The 16,281-nt window shown below is 35.7% G+C and overlaps 1 protein-coding gene across 6 annotated transcripts in view; it reads right to left on the bottom strand.

Annotated features, from left to right (window-relative positions):
* Positions 1-852: 852 nt before the first annotated feature.
* NRXN3 (neurexin 3) overlaps positions 853-16,281 on the bottom strand; it is a 1,287,124-nt gene continuing 1,271,695 nt past the window's right edge. For 5 of the 6 annotated variants that reach the window (XM_081936219.1, XM_081936218.1, XM_081936220.1 and 2 more), the window contains one exon: positions 853-4,439. In XM_081936219.1, coding sequence (XP_081792345.1) covers positions 3,514-4,439 — 926 coding nt within the window. In that variant the 3' untranslated portion in view covers positions 853-3,513. The remainder of the gene's footprint in view (positions 4,440-16,281) is intronic. The other variant, XM_081936223.1, reaches the window with a different exon arrangement.

Below are 16,281 nucleotides of genomic sequence, written 5' to 3' on the forward strand. Positions count from 1 at the left end.
ATTCCTAGAATGGCCCAAAACAGAGTTGACAAAAACTGGCATAGAATGATGATTTTGGCAATGTTATCAAGACTGTTGGCTTGGCCTTATTTGCCTTGATTCGAAGGGCTATAAAAAAAGTAACAGATTGGGAACATGGCACCATCCTTGCATTTACCCCAAAATCATTTTCAGGATCTTCACATGTACTGTATATTTTCTTTAAGTGTATGGTTTTTCAATTTGCTTTCAATACTAAGCCTTCAAATACAGAGGTTTTTAAAGTCTCTGTTCTTGTAATCAGTTAAACAGCTTTCTTTTTTAGGATGGATGGATAGATGCACTGCATCAATATTATATCATGTATTCTTATATTTTATCAACATTTTCTTTAAATTCTAAGAATGAGATAGGGCGGTACCTAAATTGCCACTCAACTTCAACACGATCAGAAGGCTGGTACCAACATGCATGTGTATGCAGCTCAACTTACAGAAGTTGAGCTGTGCACCCATGTGCATGGGTTCTGGCCTACTGCTTGTGCAAATCAAGCTCATTCGTATGTGTGCATATGGACTTGCGAGACCCAGTTCCAAATAGGCCTTGGCCCTGTGGTGGGCCGCATTCTGGGGTTTGGAGACCTCTGGTTTAGAATATAAAATTAAAGTCGTTAACCCAGGAAACTCACTGGCTAATTTATTCTAAGGTTTGTTGTGAGATTGAAAATGTGACAATCCTCCATCTTTTTCTCCCATAAGCTCTTTTGCAGAACAAACTTGTTAAATTAGCTGAAGTGTTCTTATAACTCAAATCTCTTAAGAAAAGGGAAAATCCCTTATCTCTTTGGACAGAAAGTCACAGCAACAACAGGGCTTTGGGAAGAACATTTTATTGCTAAGCATATTCTTGAACAAAAAGGCAATTATGAAAAGAAAAGAACTGGGGGAAAAGAAAAGGATGGAGACAAGAAAGTAAACAAAAGTGAGAGATAACGACACAGTAACGTTAACAAAAATCTTCACAGGTCTGTTCAGAAAATAATAGTGAAATGAGAGAAGCTTCCAGACAGAAATGCACATGTTCCCCAAAATCTGTCCCAAACAAACAGAAAGAAGAAAAGAAAAGTGAGTTTCCCTAAAGAAAAAGAAAAAAGCAGAAAATCATTTCACAAGACTCCAAGAACAGCAGCAATCTTTTACAGACATCAAGATATAATCAACTCCATATATGTTTGGCCAGTGAGGCTGTTGAAAATCATTCTTTCACATCTTTTAAAAACCAGTCTTTCTCTTTCTCTCTTTCTTTCTCTGTTGTAGTGTAAAAAAAATTAAAAATTAAACCAAAGAAAACAAAACAAACCTCACACACACCAAAAAGATTTGTTAGCCAGGTAAGCCTCTTCTCAAAGCACATGAGAAGGCTGCTTTCTTTTTATTTGTTCCCATGTGAGTGTGTGCGTTAGATAACACGTCTTCAAAGATTCATGCGACTTATAAACACCAGCAAGAGTAGATTTCTAAACCTAAACAGCTGATTAGATTTCATCTGTACACAGGAAAATTGTACATTTTTTTTTATTTGCCAAGTCCTGTAAATTATGTGTCTTCCCTGCTTCTATCAATCTTGCTGTCTTTCTTGTTTGCTTTTATTTGTCATTGTTATTTTTGCACATGATATTTGTGGCCAGAAATCACCAGTTGATTATTTTTTTTACTGTACAGCAAGTTGCTCTTTTAAAAAAAATGGAAGAGATTAAAAAAAGAAAGAAAAGAAACAATCCGACAATTAAGTACACTGAATATAATCAACAACTCAATGAAATCTCAAGAGCATTTTATGTACATTAGGGTACCCATCTAGAAATTACACCAGCCAAAAAAAATTGTAGTAAAATATGTAAACAAAAAATTATTCTTATCTGAAAATTGTTTTTCTTTTTGACACAGGTAACTGTGACAAGGTTAAAATGCACACTCTGTTCACATTTTTAAAGTTTAGATTTTTGCTGTTTCGTAAAAACATTTTTTTTCTTTACAACAGTCTCATTTCATATTAAGAGTTTAACAGCATTTCTGTTCCAGTCATCCCATCAAACATACCATGATAAATATATCTGTGTCTGTATATATATATATATATTTATATTTATTTATTTATATATATATTATACTATTAATAAGCTCCTTTATTTTTTCTGTGTGTCATAAGGACTTTTTAAATTTATCTTCTTTCATATAAAAGTCAAGGGAGAGGGAGAATAGGGCAAATGGAAGGACAGCGAATCAGAAATGTCAATCTACAAAATTAAATTGTTACATATGAAACATACCATCATGGTTTTGTTTTTTAAAAGCGCAATCCCTATTTTGAATTCCTCCGTGACATTTTTTGGCTTGTGTGACATGTTGTTTTGTCACAAGACAAACTTCATAATCTTTCTAAATACTTTATTCAGTTGATCACTACTCTTTGCATTCATACAGTATCCTCAGCCAAAGAACCAGACAACGGCTCCCTTATTTTTGCTTGGACTACTCAATTGAAAATAACTACTTTTGATTTGATTTCGATTTTGTTGTTTTTGCCCCATCGTTGAGCAAATGGTAGTCAGACATGGCTAGGGGCTTCTAGTCAAAGAAGAAACTGTTATCCTCTTATGACTTTACTTAGAAATAACTAGAGCCAGTATCTGGGGTTGTCCAATTTTCAATTACCATCATTTTCTGCATGATCACCATCACTGCCTCTTCCTCATCTTTCCTTTTTATGTTAACAACTTACTGCAGACAACAGATTCAAGAGACAACACAACCTGATATGTAGAGCAAACACTGTGGATAGAACTTGAGTTCATATATGGCAACAGTCTTTATTTAGTATATTTTCCCCAAGATTTCTTCTTGACTTATGTCCTGGCTCATTCTCCCAAAACCTTTCACAGAAAATGAAAAAAACTCAGACAAAAAATATAATGAAAACCCCAAACCATTTTTTATTGTTAGTATTACTATTTCTTTCCCCCTCACATCTTGAAAAATTATACTCAGGCTGGACATGGCCAGATCAGTTGGTCTGTTTTGTTTCTAACATTTCCACTTTTTTTCTTTTTCTATTTTTTTTTGTTATTTTTTAAAATAATAAACTGAAAAAAAAATAGAGTACAGTCAAAGATTGTGAACATCATTAAAGACTCACTTGGAGATACGAAACAAGTAAGCCGTGAAGTTTTCTGCCCTTGCAGAACAGTTCAGCTGAGGAGGAACTCGGAAGGCTTTTAAGTCTGCCAACATGGATATGCTGGGGAGGCCTTCTTCTGAACACTATATGTGCTTTATAATACAGGAGGGCAGAGTTTGGGGACTCCAAGCAGTGATTTGAAAACTTAGCAGTCAACGACTGAAATGTTTATGCTCAACATTGGTCTCAAACCGCAGACGGTTTCTCCCAATCTCGTTGGCTGCAACAGTTTTGGTTCAGTTATAGCTCATTCAATATTTATATATTTATATATAAATATTATTTTTTGTTTTGTTTTTACACATAATATTCTTTGTCCTTGTTTTTCTGTTTCTTGTGGCCGCTCTTTGAACTCTGCTGCTTCTCCTTCATGAGCGTGCCATTGCTCTGGGCTGAGTTGCTGATGTAGTTACGCGTCTCATCCACCTGATAGGACCCTTCGTCCCTGTTCCTGTACTTGTACATGGCATACAGGAGGATCAGGATGCAGAGGGCAGCAGCAGCTACAATGCCGACGACCATTCCCGTTGTGCTGCTCGACTCACGGACCACCTCTGAGGCCCCCGGAACCCGTCTGATTCCTGGCTCCGTGGGGTTTGCTGTGGGCACATTACGGAACATGGGGGAAGTTATTAGCGGGCTCTTCAGTTTTGTGCTGTCTAGCTCATAGGCAGTGGGCAACGGAAGCAAGACTATATCAGGCTGGGGTTTGAGGTCACGGTTATTCATGTTGCCAGCTGGCAATTTGGGCACCATCCCAGTCGAGGACGAAGCTGTGGAGCGGATCAGCTCAGGGGACAAAGCTGTGATAGTAGTCCTACCAGTTTCGGAGACTTTGTTAGGTCTAAAGTCCTTGGCTTCCCACTTGGGTGCGTGTGCTTTGTAGCCACCTTCGAAGATTGAAGTGGAAAGACTTTTATCTGTTACCAAGGAGAAGGTGGTGTAAAAATCTTCATCATCAGTAGGGGGTAGGTTAGAGTCAAAGGTTTCCCCTGAGCCATACCCAGATATCACCAAGCCATCATCATCACAACCATCGCTGCCTTGGTCCGACAAGCAAGGTAACCCCGCCTCAGAGGTCATGGACAGGGAATCTTTGGTGGTCTCAATAATGGTGAGGAGGGGACGGAAGGTAGTGGGGAGTGTAATGAAAGGTGCACGAGTAGTAATAGGAGGGATATCTAAAGGGTCTTCTACAAGAAGAGGGATAACTAATTCACCTCCTGGACAGAAGAAAAGAAAAAAGGAAAAGGTTAGTTCATCTTGAATGCAATGCAAGATGTGATATTCACCCCACCTGTCACAAAACTAACTTCCAAGCTATTTTAAAGTTAACTATATCAACTGTATGTGGGCAGCTGCATGAAACTAGCAGTTTTTAAGCTCTTAACTCTCTCAACCGGGCTCTACATTTTTGTAAATCTATTCCCCTCCACCAATATTTGGGTGCAGTTTCCCTCTTCTTTCAACTTTTCAAAAACAGGGTGTATTTAATTTAGTTGTTGAAGATGCTCCCAGATTGACTTGCCGAATTCTAACATCATACATTTCTTCCGTTCAATATAATATTCCAACACTTTTAGGTAAATTCATGTTTCATTATAATAGCTAGTTAGTTAGAAATATGTTCACTCTTTCATTTTAATTCATAATGAAAGATTTTATAAGTAAAATCTCCCTCCACTTATTCTAACTTCTTGGAGACTTCATGAACATATCTGTGCAATTTATTAGTAGCATTACAAAAGAAGCTTGATATTGGCCTTTTTGGGGACATCTGTTGATTTTCTTGTCTAGCCAATAGCCTTTGGAGTCCCAAATGATTCCAATCCAAATATGAACTGAACCTTGTTAACTTCCAAGCTGTTTAAAGTTAACTGTATCATACCTCAGGCCATTAAAAGGCTATTTCACTTTTAAAAATTTAGAATTGATCAAGGGAAGAAGCAAACACAAAGATACCAATCAGGTGCACTTTAAGATCAGTGTAATATCCAAATAACTGCAATTAGCCAGATAAAATATCCATTCACATCTCCCAAGAACCTGGAAGGTTACATCCATTTCAGAATGCTCTATTTAGCCAAATGGAAATTCTTCTACCATCACTGCTACTACTTTCAAAATCAGGGCTGCCTAGAATTTGTTGGATATTTGTTGGATATTCTTGTTGAAGAAAATAACATGTATACTATTAAATTGTTAGAAGAAGAGTAAAGGGGCAGGACTGATCCTTAACAGTGACAGAAAAATAATCTGCAATACCTATATACTTCAAATGAATGTAAATCTCCAGAATGAACTGCATCCTAAAAAAATTAAAAGAATTCAGTTGTCTGATCACACTTTTATGAAATAGCTTGAGAAATTCTACAAAATGGATTTAAGTCAGATGGGCCAAAAAAATAGGAAAAATGAGTTTCCAGAGAATGATAAAAATGCCCTGGCAGATTCTTGTGTGGGTGATAAGGGGATTGATCTGAAAAAAATATTATGTGGTGATTACCAGATGCGTTATATCTTCTGCAAAACCTTTGACCAACAAGGGAATCTTAATTTGGAATACTTGTAACCAATACAAATTGGTATACCCCAACCTAGCATCATCAATAAAATTCAACTGAAACAAGCTATTCTCAATTAACTTGCTCCACTGATTCAAAGGCACTAAGTTCTCAGTAACCTTAATTGGTTGGGTGTGCAGTAATGATATGATTTACATAATATTATTCTTTGAGAGAGAAGGAGATATACCCAGTATGTCACTCAGTAAATAACTGAGCCCTCCTATTTCAAAATATTTAAATCCAACTAGAAATAGTCTATAAAACAAATGGTATTGTTTCTGAAGAGAACATATATTTTCTGGCTGAAAATGTAGTAATCATATGCAAAGAAGCATATTTTGGAACTGCTGGAAAAGCTTAGTTTTTAACAGTGGAGGTTCTTGTTTAAATCTTCCTATACTGAGCAATTATTTTATTTAATCACTGCTATTGTTTCAACCTATTATTATCTCTTTTTGATTTTGATTGCTGCCCAAATATTTAGTCTATTGCTAAGAATTGACAAACTTTCTGAGTTTGCCCAAAAGTCGTTTTCTTTAATTTGAGCTTCACTGCTGGTGAATTCATTATCTATCCATGTAGTTTTCTCATGTTCTATATAGCACTACAAAGGGACTTGCTATTGTTTGCTGGAATATTTTTTCAACTTTTCAGTCTAGTTTACAGCCCTGGGAGTTTCCCACCCTATGTACTAATCAATTCTAGGTCTCCTTAGCTCCAGAGCCAGAAAAAGTCAACTTGGTACCCTCACTGGTTGAGATCCTTAGATTTATATACAGGTATTTTTGGTGAAGGTTAACATGGAATCAAGCAATGTTTTGACTCCTAAAAGTTCCTGAGCATTATTCAAGGTCTATTGAGAATGCAATTTAGCCAGCATTATATAATGGCATTTATCTCCCCTTAATTATGTCATCTGTGATTTAGGATTGAAGTTTTAAGATTGTGAGTTCTTAATTGCTTGTCTAAAGCATCTGAAGTGCCTTTGTTATGAAACTTTCTGATTTTTATAAAGGATTTAGTGCACAGCCTGAAATGTCACCTACCCTAAAAAACTTCTTTTTTAGACTGAGAATAGAGTTTGGAAATCTTGACCGTTTTGCAATAAGGTGCAGGGATGTATCTCTTTCTAATCACAAGATTACTATAAGATTCTCATCTAAAAATCAAAACTTTCATTTTAACAGTTCATTTCATTCCAGTTTTGCTATATTATTAATAGCTGTTTTTTCTTGTCAATAATCAGAGAACTAGCTTGATAGGCAAAAGAGAGTCCAGTTTCATAATAATTCAGATTGGCATAGTGGGGGAGAATATTGGAGTTATACTAATGTATAGTAATAATTTCTACAAATTTTTTTTATAAAATTTGGTAACGTCATAGCAGCAAAAGCAGGGGCAAGTTCAAGAGATTTTCATGATGGCTGGGTGACTATAATGAACTACAATAACCTTGGGAAGCAGGAAGCATAGTCACAGCTTATAAAACAGTCTGATATATAAAATCTGACTCCAAAGGAGGGAAGGGGTAAAGAAAGTGTCTCAAAGGAGTCTCTAGAAAGTAAAGGGAGGGGAGCAGGAAAAATGCTTTCAGATTTGCAAGATTCTGTTACTGTACCCTGTACTCATGTATTTGGCTTCCTGCCTGGACTACCTCAAAGGACTGAGAGGAATTCAGGACAAGGAAACCAAGAGCAAAGTGATGCTGGGAGATTTTAATTGAATATTTTTATTTTTATTCATTTTTTAATCCTGCCTCTACTATTTTATAGTAACTCAAGTTCGTGAACATATCTAATACTCTTTCCTCCTCCAATTTTCTCCACAAGAACACTGTGTTGTGGGTTAGGTTGAGAGAGAGAGTGACTGGCCTAAAGTCATCCAGCCAGCTTTCATGTCTAAGCTCTCCATATGTTACGCTTTGGTTAAGGATCCAAAAGAATTCTCTATGTCTATAGAAGCTTATCCAAATTCCCTTTTTAATGCAGGTCTTTGTATAGAATGGGTGTCAAACTCATGGTGTCACGTTGCCGTCACATGACATTTTGTGACTTTTTTTCTCTTTGAACAGCTAGGGTGGGTGTGGCCTATGCATGATGCATCCAGCCTGTGGGCCACCAGTTTGACACCCTTGTTAAATGTATATAAAAAGGGAGATGTGATTTCCAAGTATTTGGTTAGGAAGTGGAAAGCTCACGCATGCATCTGTTTACCTGCTGGCCTCACAAGTATTGTCAATACATTTTTATATATTTCATGTGACCCTATATTAAGAAAAACACTAGTTTTTCTCACCTATACTGACCAATCTAATATGTTCAGTTTCTATTATTCAGCTCATTATTCTGGCTATTGCTTATTTATTCAGAATGTGAATTCCCAAACTCAAAGGAATAGCCAGAAAAATCTAAAGGCAGCCCACATGAATCTTGAGTAGCTGAATCAAGCTACTAATTAAAAATTGCTGGATTAAAAAAAAAGACAATGTAATAGTTGAAAAAAATGGCTATTGTAACACTCTTGTTCATTTGACTAACGAGAAAATGCAGAGTCAGGCCAGAGTCCTACATAAAATGGAATTCTTATAGAAGAGAATGTGAGTTTCCTTCTCAACTGAAGTATATACATCCATCCTTGATTTGGTGGAAAGACTAGTCCAGAGGTATCCAATCTTGGCAACTTTAAAATTTGTGGAATTCAATACCAAGAATTCCCAAGCAAGCATGGGTCCCATGTCTATAAGTCTTGAGGTTGCCATGGTTGGACATCCTTGGGCTAGATTGACTTGCAGATGGCTATTCTCATTGTAATCTGTATCCATGCCCATCACCTGACTTACCGTCAAGGAACTCAATAGCTAAGCTTAACAAATTTTACATACCTTGATGCTACTCTTGGGTAGTATCATAACAAGCATACCTTAACTTCTTTAACATATTTATTCCAGTGTTAAGGATGACTTAAGCCTATCTCACTCATGATTGGTAAGAAATAATGCAATGTCATGAGGATATTGGACAAAATAGAGAAAGCACACTGCCAGGGCCCTGTGATATAAATGGGGACAAGCCCTCTATCTGTATCTGTTCCAAATTTAGTTTGTTTAAACTTCTAGGTGTTGTTCTACCTAGACATTGCTACCTAGACACTGGTCAACCTAATAAACTTATATCTGGCCGCCTCCTTTTCCCTAGATAGTTTTTGCTTCCAGGGGAAGGCAACACACACATTTATTGTGTGACAATAAAGTGGGGGAGGGCATTTGAAAGAGAATGCAGGACTTATAATGGTTTCTGCTGCATTCATGATGCCAAATCACCTTCTGTTTGTCCAGATAAAATTAAAACAGATACAATGAAGAAGCCATTCTGAGAGTATCTTTAGAAATGCAAACATCCAAGAGCTCCTGTGAAAATTGTTTCCCTTTTTCCTCTTGTAATCAACACTCCATATTTCTTAAAGTTAGCATTTTAAAATCTGGGTCATTTGCTTGTTAGAGTTGGGCTTTCCTTTAAATTAGCAATATCACTGGGGAAATAAAAGGTCTATTTTTGCTTTGAAGGCTACCCTCTATTTTGTTTTATGGGTATATTTATAGATATATAATTCATTCCTCTGGAGCTGATCTCCAGTAAGGGCTTTTTTGATACTGGAAAAGATGAGTGTTGAAAATTTAATGAGAGCCTTTCTGAACTGATAGAGTTTGTGGGCAGATCAGGAATGCATAAAGCACCAAGTGACCAGCAATAGATAGAGAGGAGAAAACAATGGACGGATAATTAGAGAATCCTAAGGTCTCCTATAAAGTATAAATGCTTTTAAAAGAGAAAAGCATTGAAGTTTGTTTTCTTTCTTTCTATCTCTTTTCAGGAAAAAGGAAAAAAATATAGGGCATTTTTTAAAGTCTTCCAAAAGTTTGCTTTCTTGTTGGGTCTTTATGCACTAAGAAGATAAAATATTCAAAGCCACAATGCCACCTTTTGCTTCTGGAAACCTGATACTGATAAGAACCAGCATTAACAGTTAAGTTTTTTTTAAATATTCCCTTATCTATTTCCAAGCTTAATTAATTAAAGTTGACAACTCATCCCACAAGGAATGTGCTTCTCTCTTCCATTGTGGAAAGCCTCACCTGACAGCATGACAGTTAAAGAAATCCACTGATGATCTCTCATGAATGAAGTTACCACCAGAAAGTTACCTCTCCAGATTCACAAAGATTGCAAAAGTGTTGAATCTCGTGTACAAAGGAGGCGCTCTAATAAGCAGCAAAAAGAATGAAATTGGAAGCCAAGGATGTTTGTAGTTCAGTTGGCTTCATATGCCCTTGATCATTACTGAGGGATTTTGTTAGTGGTGAAATGTAAAAAAATTTGCCGCCAGTTCTCTGGGTGTGGCTTGGGGAATGTGACGTTGGGCGTGGTCAACATTTTTAATTTTTAAAGCATTTTTTACTACCTATTCGCCCAAACTGGTAGTAAAAAAATGCTTTAAGAAGTTTTTAAAAAAGCTTCCGATGATCAGACAGCTCACAGCTGATGTGCACGATTGTTGGAATCTTGTTAAAGCATTTTTTCCTGCCTACTCCCTTGAACTGGCAGGAAAAAATGCTTCAAAAAGCATGGGAAAAAGCTTCTGACGCATTGCGCGGATCAGCTGTGAGCCATGCGATCGTCGGAACTGGTGCGAACTGGTAGCATTTTACCCCTGGATTTTTTTATGTTCACCGTTTATGGATGTGCCAATCTGTTTTATTTCCAGGGAGGTTTTAATTTTTCTGCTACATGGTCTCATATGTCCTTCCTTTCAAGAACTGTAATATAAAGTAGATGGGCATCTAAATGCAGAATGAAATTGTAAATGTTCTCCTCTTACTCTTAGTGCATATTCCGACAGATGGTAACTCAGATCTAATCAGATGTTTGATTTGTCAGAAACTGCCTCGGAGTATAATTTAGCATGAGAAACTGTGATTAACTACTTGGGTACTCTTTACATTTCTTTACTTAAAGAGGCCTTTGTTTGTTTGTTTGTTTAAATTATTGGCCGCCTATCTTACTACAGAGTAATTCTGAGCAGCTTACAATTATAAAAGGTAAAAATTATATACACTAAAACATCAATATTAATATAAGGCCAAATACTACAATCTAATTAAAAATGGGAGCAGAATGGGAGGGGAGGTAGGATCTGTTCTTAATCTATGCACCAAAATTCGAGACACTTAGGTTTTTAACAACAAGAGTTACCTTAATAGTAACTCAATAGTCATCTTATCCTAATACAGGACAGGAAATAGAATATGAGGTGAAGGATAATGAGAAAGACATTGCAATGGATGTGGGTCCTGAAAGTGACCTGTTTCTTGTCCTTAGATGCAATCCTATGGCTACTATTCCCATGGCTACTAATCCTGGGACATTGTCCACAGAGCATTCAAGACAGCAAGTTGTAAATGCCACTTAGTTGATTCTGCCTGCTTTTGGTGGTCAGCTTGAAAAAGAAGGATCTTCCTTAGTCTCCTACAACATAACTGGGCAGACTTGTGAAATAGAGAGATTATACTGTACAAGCCTAGAGGCTAAACTGAAAAGGTAGCCTTTGATCTGTTCATTTTTACCAAATACACTTTTTCTAAGATGTCTCATTTTGTTTCTGTCTTCTTTCCTTCCATTCTTTTTAAAAGGCCTTTTGTGCAGTAGTTGCTGCTTAGCGAGCCAGGTGAATTCCATTTTCCAAGTAATTATTATTTATTCTTAGAACTAGAGTTCCTTATTGCATTTGTCTGCATGCTATTCTTCAGATCATTTTAAAAACTCTTCTGCTTTCACAAAAATAACTTTTTTCCCCTTTTCAGACATCTAGGCAGAAATGTAGAATGTTTATAGCATAGGAAACTGGACCAAAAGTGCACCTGAGGGTATCTTCTTGACCAAAAAAAAGGAATGTGATAGTTATACTTTTCAGAAAAGCACATATTTTTTGGGAGGCAATGTAAGTAATTCCTTTGTTCTTTTTTGAATATCTATTCCAACATATAAAAGAAACAAGAGACAAAAGAAAAGTAGAATAATACTAGGGTGTGAAAATATAACTGATTGTGTTACCTTCCTACAAAACATAAGCATATAATTATCAACAGTACACATTGAATGCAGATCATAAAAGCCAATGTTAAAACAAACATTTTGCATCAATTAAGCATAACTATGGAGCCGGAGCCAATTATATACTGAAAAATAATGGAAAAATAAAATACACGCAAAAGTGAAAAAAAAATCTGAATGAAAAGTGACAAGAACAAGTAAGCCACTGTATTAAAAAAAAAGGGAGGGGGAAACCAAGAAAATTGAAAATGAAAATTGTTCAAGAAAAACTAAAAAAATGTGATTGGTAAAAAACAAAACTGAAAATACATATGAAATAGTCAGAAAAAAGCATCATTCCACATTGATTTCATATTGTCAACTTACATCAACAAATTGCCCGCATGTTTTTTGGCATGAAAGAAAAATTTATAAAAGAAAGTTGTGTAAGAATGTTCTTGGATAAGCAGAATTGCCACATTCGAGAAACTTTTTTTTATTTTGCTATTGTTTTTTTTTCTTTTTTTAAAAAAACTTTTTTGTTCAAAATTATTATTTTCATTATTTTAAAGTATAATAATTATATACAACAAAGGATGATAAGGGAAGCAACAACACATACATCCACACCACGTAACATGAAAAGAAAAAAAAATCCTGCACTATAAGAAATTGGAACATTTTTTCCAATTGTTTTTCTTATTTATTTGGTTTTTTCTGTATTCTTGAAAATTGTCAAAATTTTCCCTTAAAAAAAAAAAACCAAATAGTTCTTCTGTTATGATTTAATTTAAAAAAAAACTATATTACGTTTTTGCTACCAAATTAGTGTTTACCTCAGTAGATTGGAGGCATATTTTTCCCAATTACTGCTCCCATGCATCCAACATCAATAGAACTTACTCAAAAGCAGTGCTCAGTGGATCACATCCTCAGTGGGAATTGAGATTGACTCATTTACCCTTTCTTTCTTTCTTTCTTTCTTTCTTTCTTTCTTTCTTTCTTTCTTTCTTTCTATTCATTTTTTTAAAAGAAAAAACTTTTATTTTTCCCTAAAATTTGGAGTGTGAATGTTTTAAGGAATGGATGACTGCACATAAAAATTTGAAACAATGCTAAAGAGAGGGAGGTGGGGAAGTGAGGGGGGGAGTCATGGGAAGAAAAGATGCCTCAGGAGAATGAAGTAGGGATATACAATCTATGAGTGTACTACACAGATGAAGATGATGGGGGTGAATGTGTAAGTCAGTTGCCATGTCCATGTAAGTGCGGAACGAAGTGATCTAGCAGCATTAGAGCTTCTGGCTGTAAGGAAGGGATGGGCAATATACAAAAACAAATGAGCATATTCATGCCCATCAACAAAAAGAAAGAACAGAACTCTAACATTGACAATCTCACAAACCCTAAGCTGCAACTTCTTCAACATGCAAAATTTACTAAGAAATATAATCATAATCAATAACTATAACAGTTTCAGTAAGGTTCTCAAATTAGAAGAACAGTTCAAACACTTCCCTATTTAAAAAGCAGTAAAATATACAAATTAAATATAATCATCAGATTGAAAAAAAGAAAATATAATTTATGCATAGAAAGGGGAGCCACTTCAACTGCAGCTCTGTTTACTTTCTTTGTCTCCAGAATGTTTTCCCGGTGTTTCTTCAATAGTTAATATCAAAGTTTTCATTCAGTTTGAGGGATGGGAGTTCCCAGTATATTCAGACAAGCTAATTCAATAGTATAAGGATTTTTGTCTTTTTTATTTCTAATCCTTATCGCAGTCTCATATCTAATTGAAGCTAAAATTATACTTTAAAAAATTATTTCTTTCTTTCTTTAAAGAGTTCTGCAGTTGAAGTAGTCCCTTATTTAAAGAGAAAGGCAGAAGAAAAAAAATAGAAATCAATTCATAATGTCTATGTTGTCAGATTGGAACAAACCAAATCTAAGACAGGAATCTAACATTTGAAAAGAAAAGACATCAAAATAGGCATACTTAAAAAAAAAAGAGAGCAATTTATTCCCAGCAAGAAGAAAGACGAGAACAACTGCTTGGGTTTTAATATTTTCATTTGATTACTGGTTTCAAAAAAAAATCCACACACTTTCAGAGATGAATATACCAGATGCACACACCAAAAAAGAACAGACAAGGCAGTGTAGGGACACTTTTATCATCTCAAATTCTCATTTTTAAAAATATTTTAAGTCCCTTTTTTAATTAAAACATTTGGCAGGAAAGAGGCCACTGAAAACCATCCCTTTGCTTTCCATTTGCTTTTTTTAAAATTTTTGTTTTGAAGAAAAAAAAAGTATTATTTTTCAAAAAGAAAAATACATTATTATTGGGGAGAACGTGCAGTCTGGATGTACGCCATAAACAGACATAGGAAAATATGTAAGAAACTAGCTAAAATTGACACATGGGTTATTAAATAGCTTAACTTTATCATAGGATGTTAATAATAATAATGCATGCTTAAAGTAAGTTGCATTTAGGGAAAGTAGAAGAAACAACGGCAAGCTAGGAGTAGATGAGGAGGAAAGGAGAAGGAAGGTTAGCAAATGAGGCAAATTCAAGGTAGAGGGTGTTTGCTTGCATGTCATTCCACAACTGTCCAGTAGGGGCAAAGCACATTCCAGAGGGCATTGCACAAGCTATGGGAAAGATAGTAAGGGCAAAGAGGTAAGATGGACATTGGAGACAGCAGTAGAAAATCGGTTTGCAACTCTTTATAACACAACTCTTGGGCATCAGAGCCATATGACCCAAACTTACAGTCCTCATTGACTGATTGGTTAAATTTTTTGTCAAAAAACAAAATTCAATGAACAAGAACACTTTACTGGAAGAATAGTCTTTTGGAAGCCTTTCCCAAGATATCCAGAAGACATCTGGCTAGGGAAGACTATTCCATAGGAATTATTAATACTACCAGTAATAGTTATTATTAAACTTTTTTTTTTTTTGTGGCAAGAGACATACGGTTTAATCCTTTGAAAATTTCCTGAGAAATTTCAGAATTGACAATTGTGATTGCTTTCATATAAGCATGCATAGACTCAGGCCGTAGTTTACGTAAGAACTCTCAAGTACAGCTGCAGCTTGTTAATCTATGTATGGTGGAGTATAAAGTATGATCCACTGGGACAGCACAAAGTATTAAATCTCCCCATAGTATAGGAAGTTTGCAAATTAGTCCCAATCAACAAATACATAATTTGCCAGACAATAAAGGAACACAATTGTCAGTACGTGCAGATTCTGGTCACAAATCTAGGCAGTACAACAGGAGGACTGCAGGGTTGAGTCTTTTCAATATTATAAAGAGGTGCTGTTCATTAGCAACATCTTAATAAGCCCTGGAGCTTTGTAAATTTTAAAAGCCAATGGAGGGCGGTAGCCTTATGCATAGGAATATGCAAACAAAGAATTTAAAAAGCTCAGTTTATTAGGCAGCTTGCAAAGCATAGCCTGCTGTACTTTCAGACCCCACTGAAAAAAGCAAAGGCAATTGCCAAGGGGATAGACTTAAAATTCCAGGTACAGTAATACCAATGTAAAAAGTGGATGTCCCCATACATATTCTTGGATATCTTACTGAAAAAAGTGTCCCGGTCTGGTTGAGAATGGGAAAGGTAGAAGTGGATGGAAATTAGCACATCTTCGAGGAAGGGTAGAAGTGTCAGGCCATTTTGGCCATCAAGATGGCCATGCATGGCAGATTGACCTCTGCATCTACTGGAGGTGTGTTGGAGATCTTTTATTTTCATACGGGGATTAAATTACAAGCAGTAACAGTTCAACCAAGACAAGAAAACCTGGCTGGGTTAGCTTCATGGACTGTAGAGTCTATATTCAATTAATGGGACTGAAGCAAATTGAGTTGTGAGATGTAATTTGGCAAATACTTGTAGAATACAGGAAATTGGAAAGTATTATTATTTTACACAATATAATATGACTCTTCATCATCACACTGAAAGTGAAGTCCTTAGATGCAATTCCCTGCTAGGATTCTTAGTCTCTGGACTAATTTGGTTTAAAGACATTTCACAAATGGGCAGTTGTGCCTTGACCTGATTTCTAGTAGATTTCTGTTCACAGCTTCTACAACGTAGTCAGTTACCATGGATTTAGTTTAAGAATTCATGCTAAAGCACAGAACACTATTGCATTCACTCCAACACTGATCATCCTGCAAATTAAACCCTAAAACAAATCTTTAAACCTTTGCCTTCTTTTAAATATTTTGGCCTCCAAACTTAAGACAATGCACCACAGTTCTAATATGCCTAGCTCGAGTTCTTGCTCTGCTACCTCCAGTGAATAGCACAGCAAAATAACAGACAATTGCTGGGTGAACAAAGTGTATTTTTTTAAAAAAAAAAACCTCATTAGGATTTTC

Source organism: Natrix helvetica (assembly GCF_964273705.1).
Source record: "Natrix helvetica genome assembly, chromosome: 1".
NCBI lineage: Eukaryota > Metazoa > Chordata > Lepidosauria > Squamata > Natricidae > Natrix > Natrix helvetica.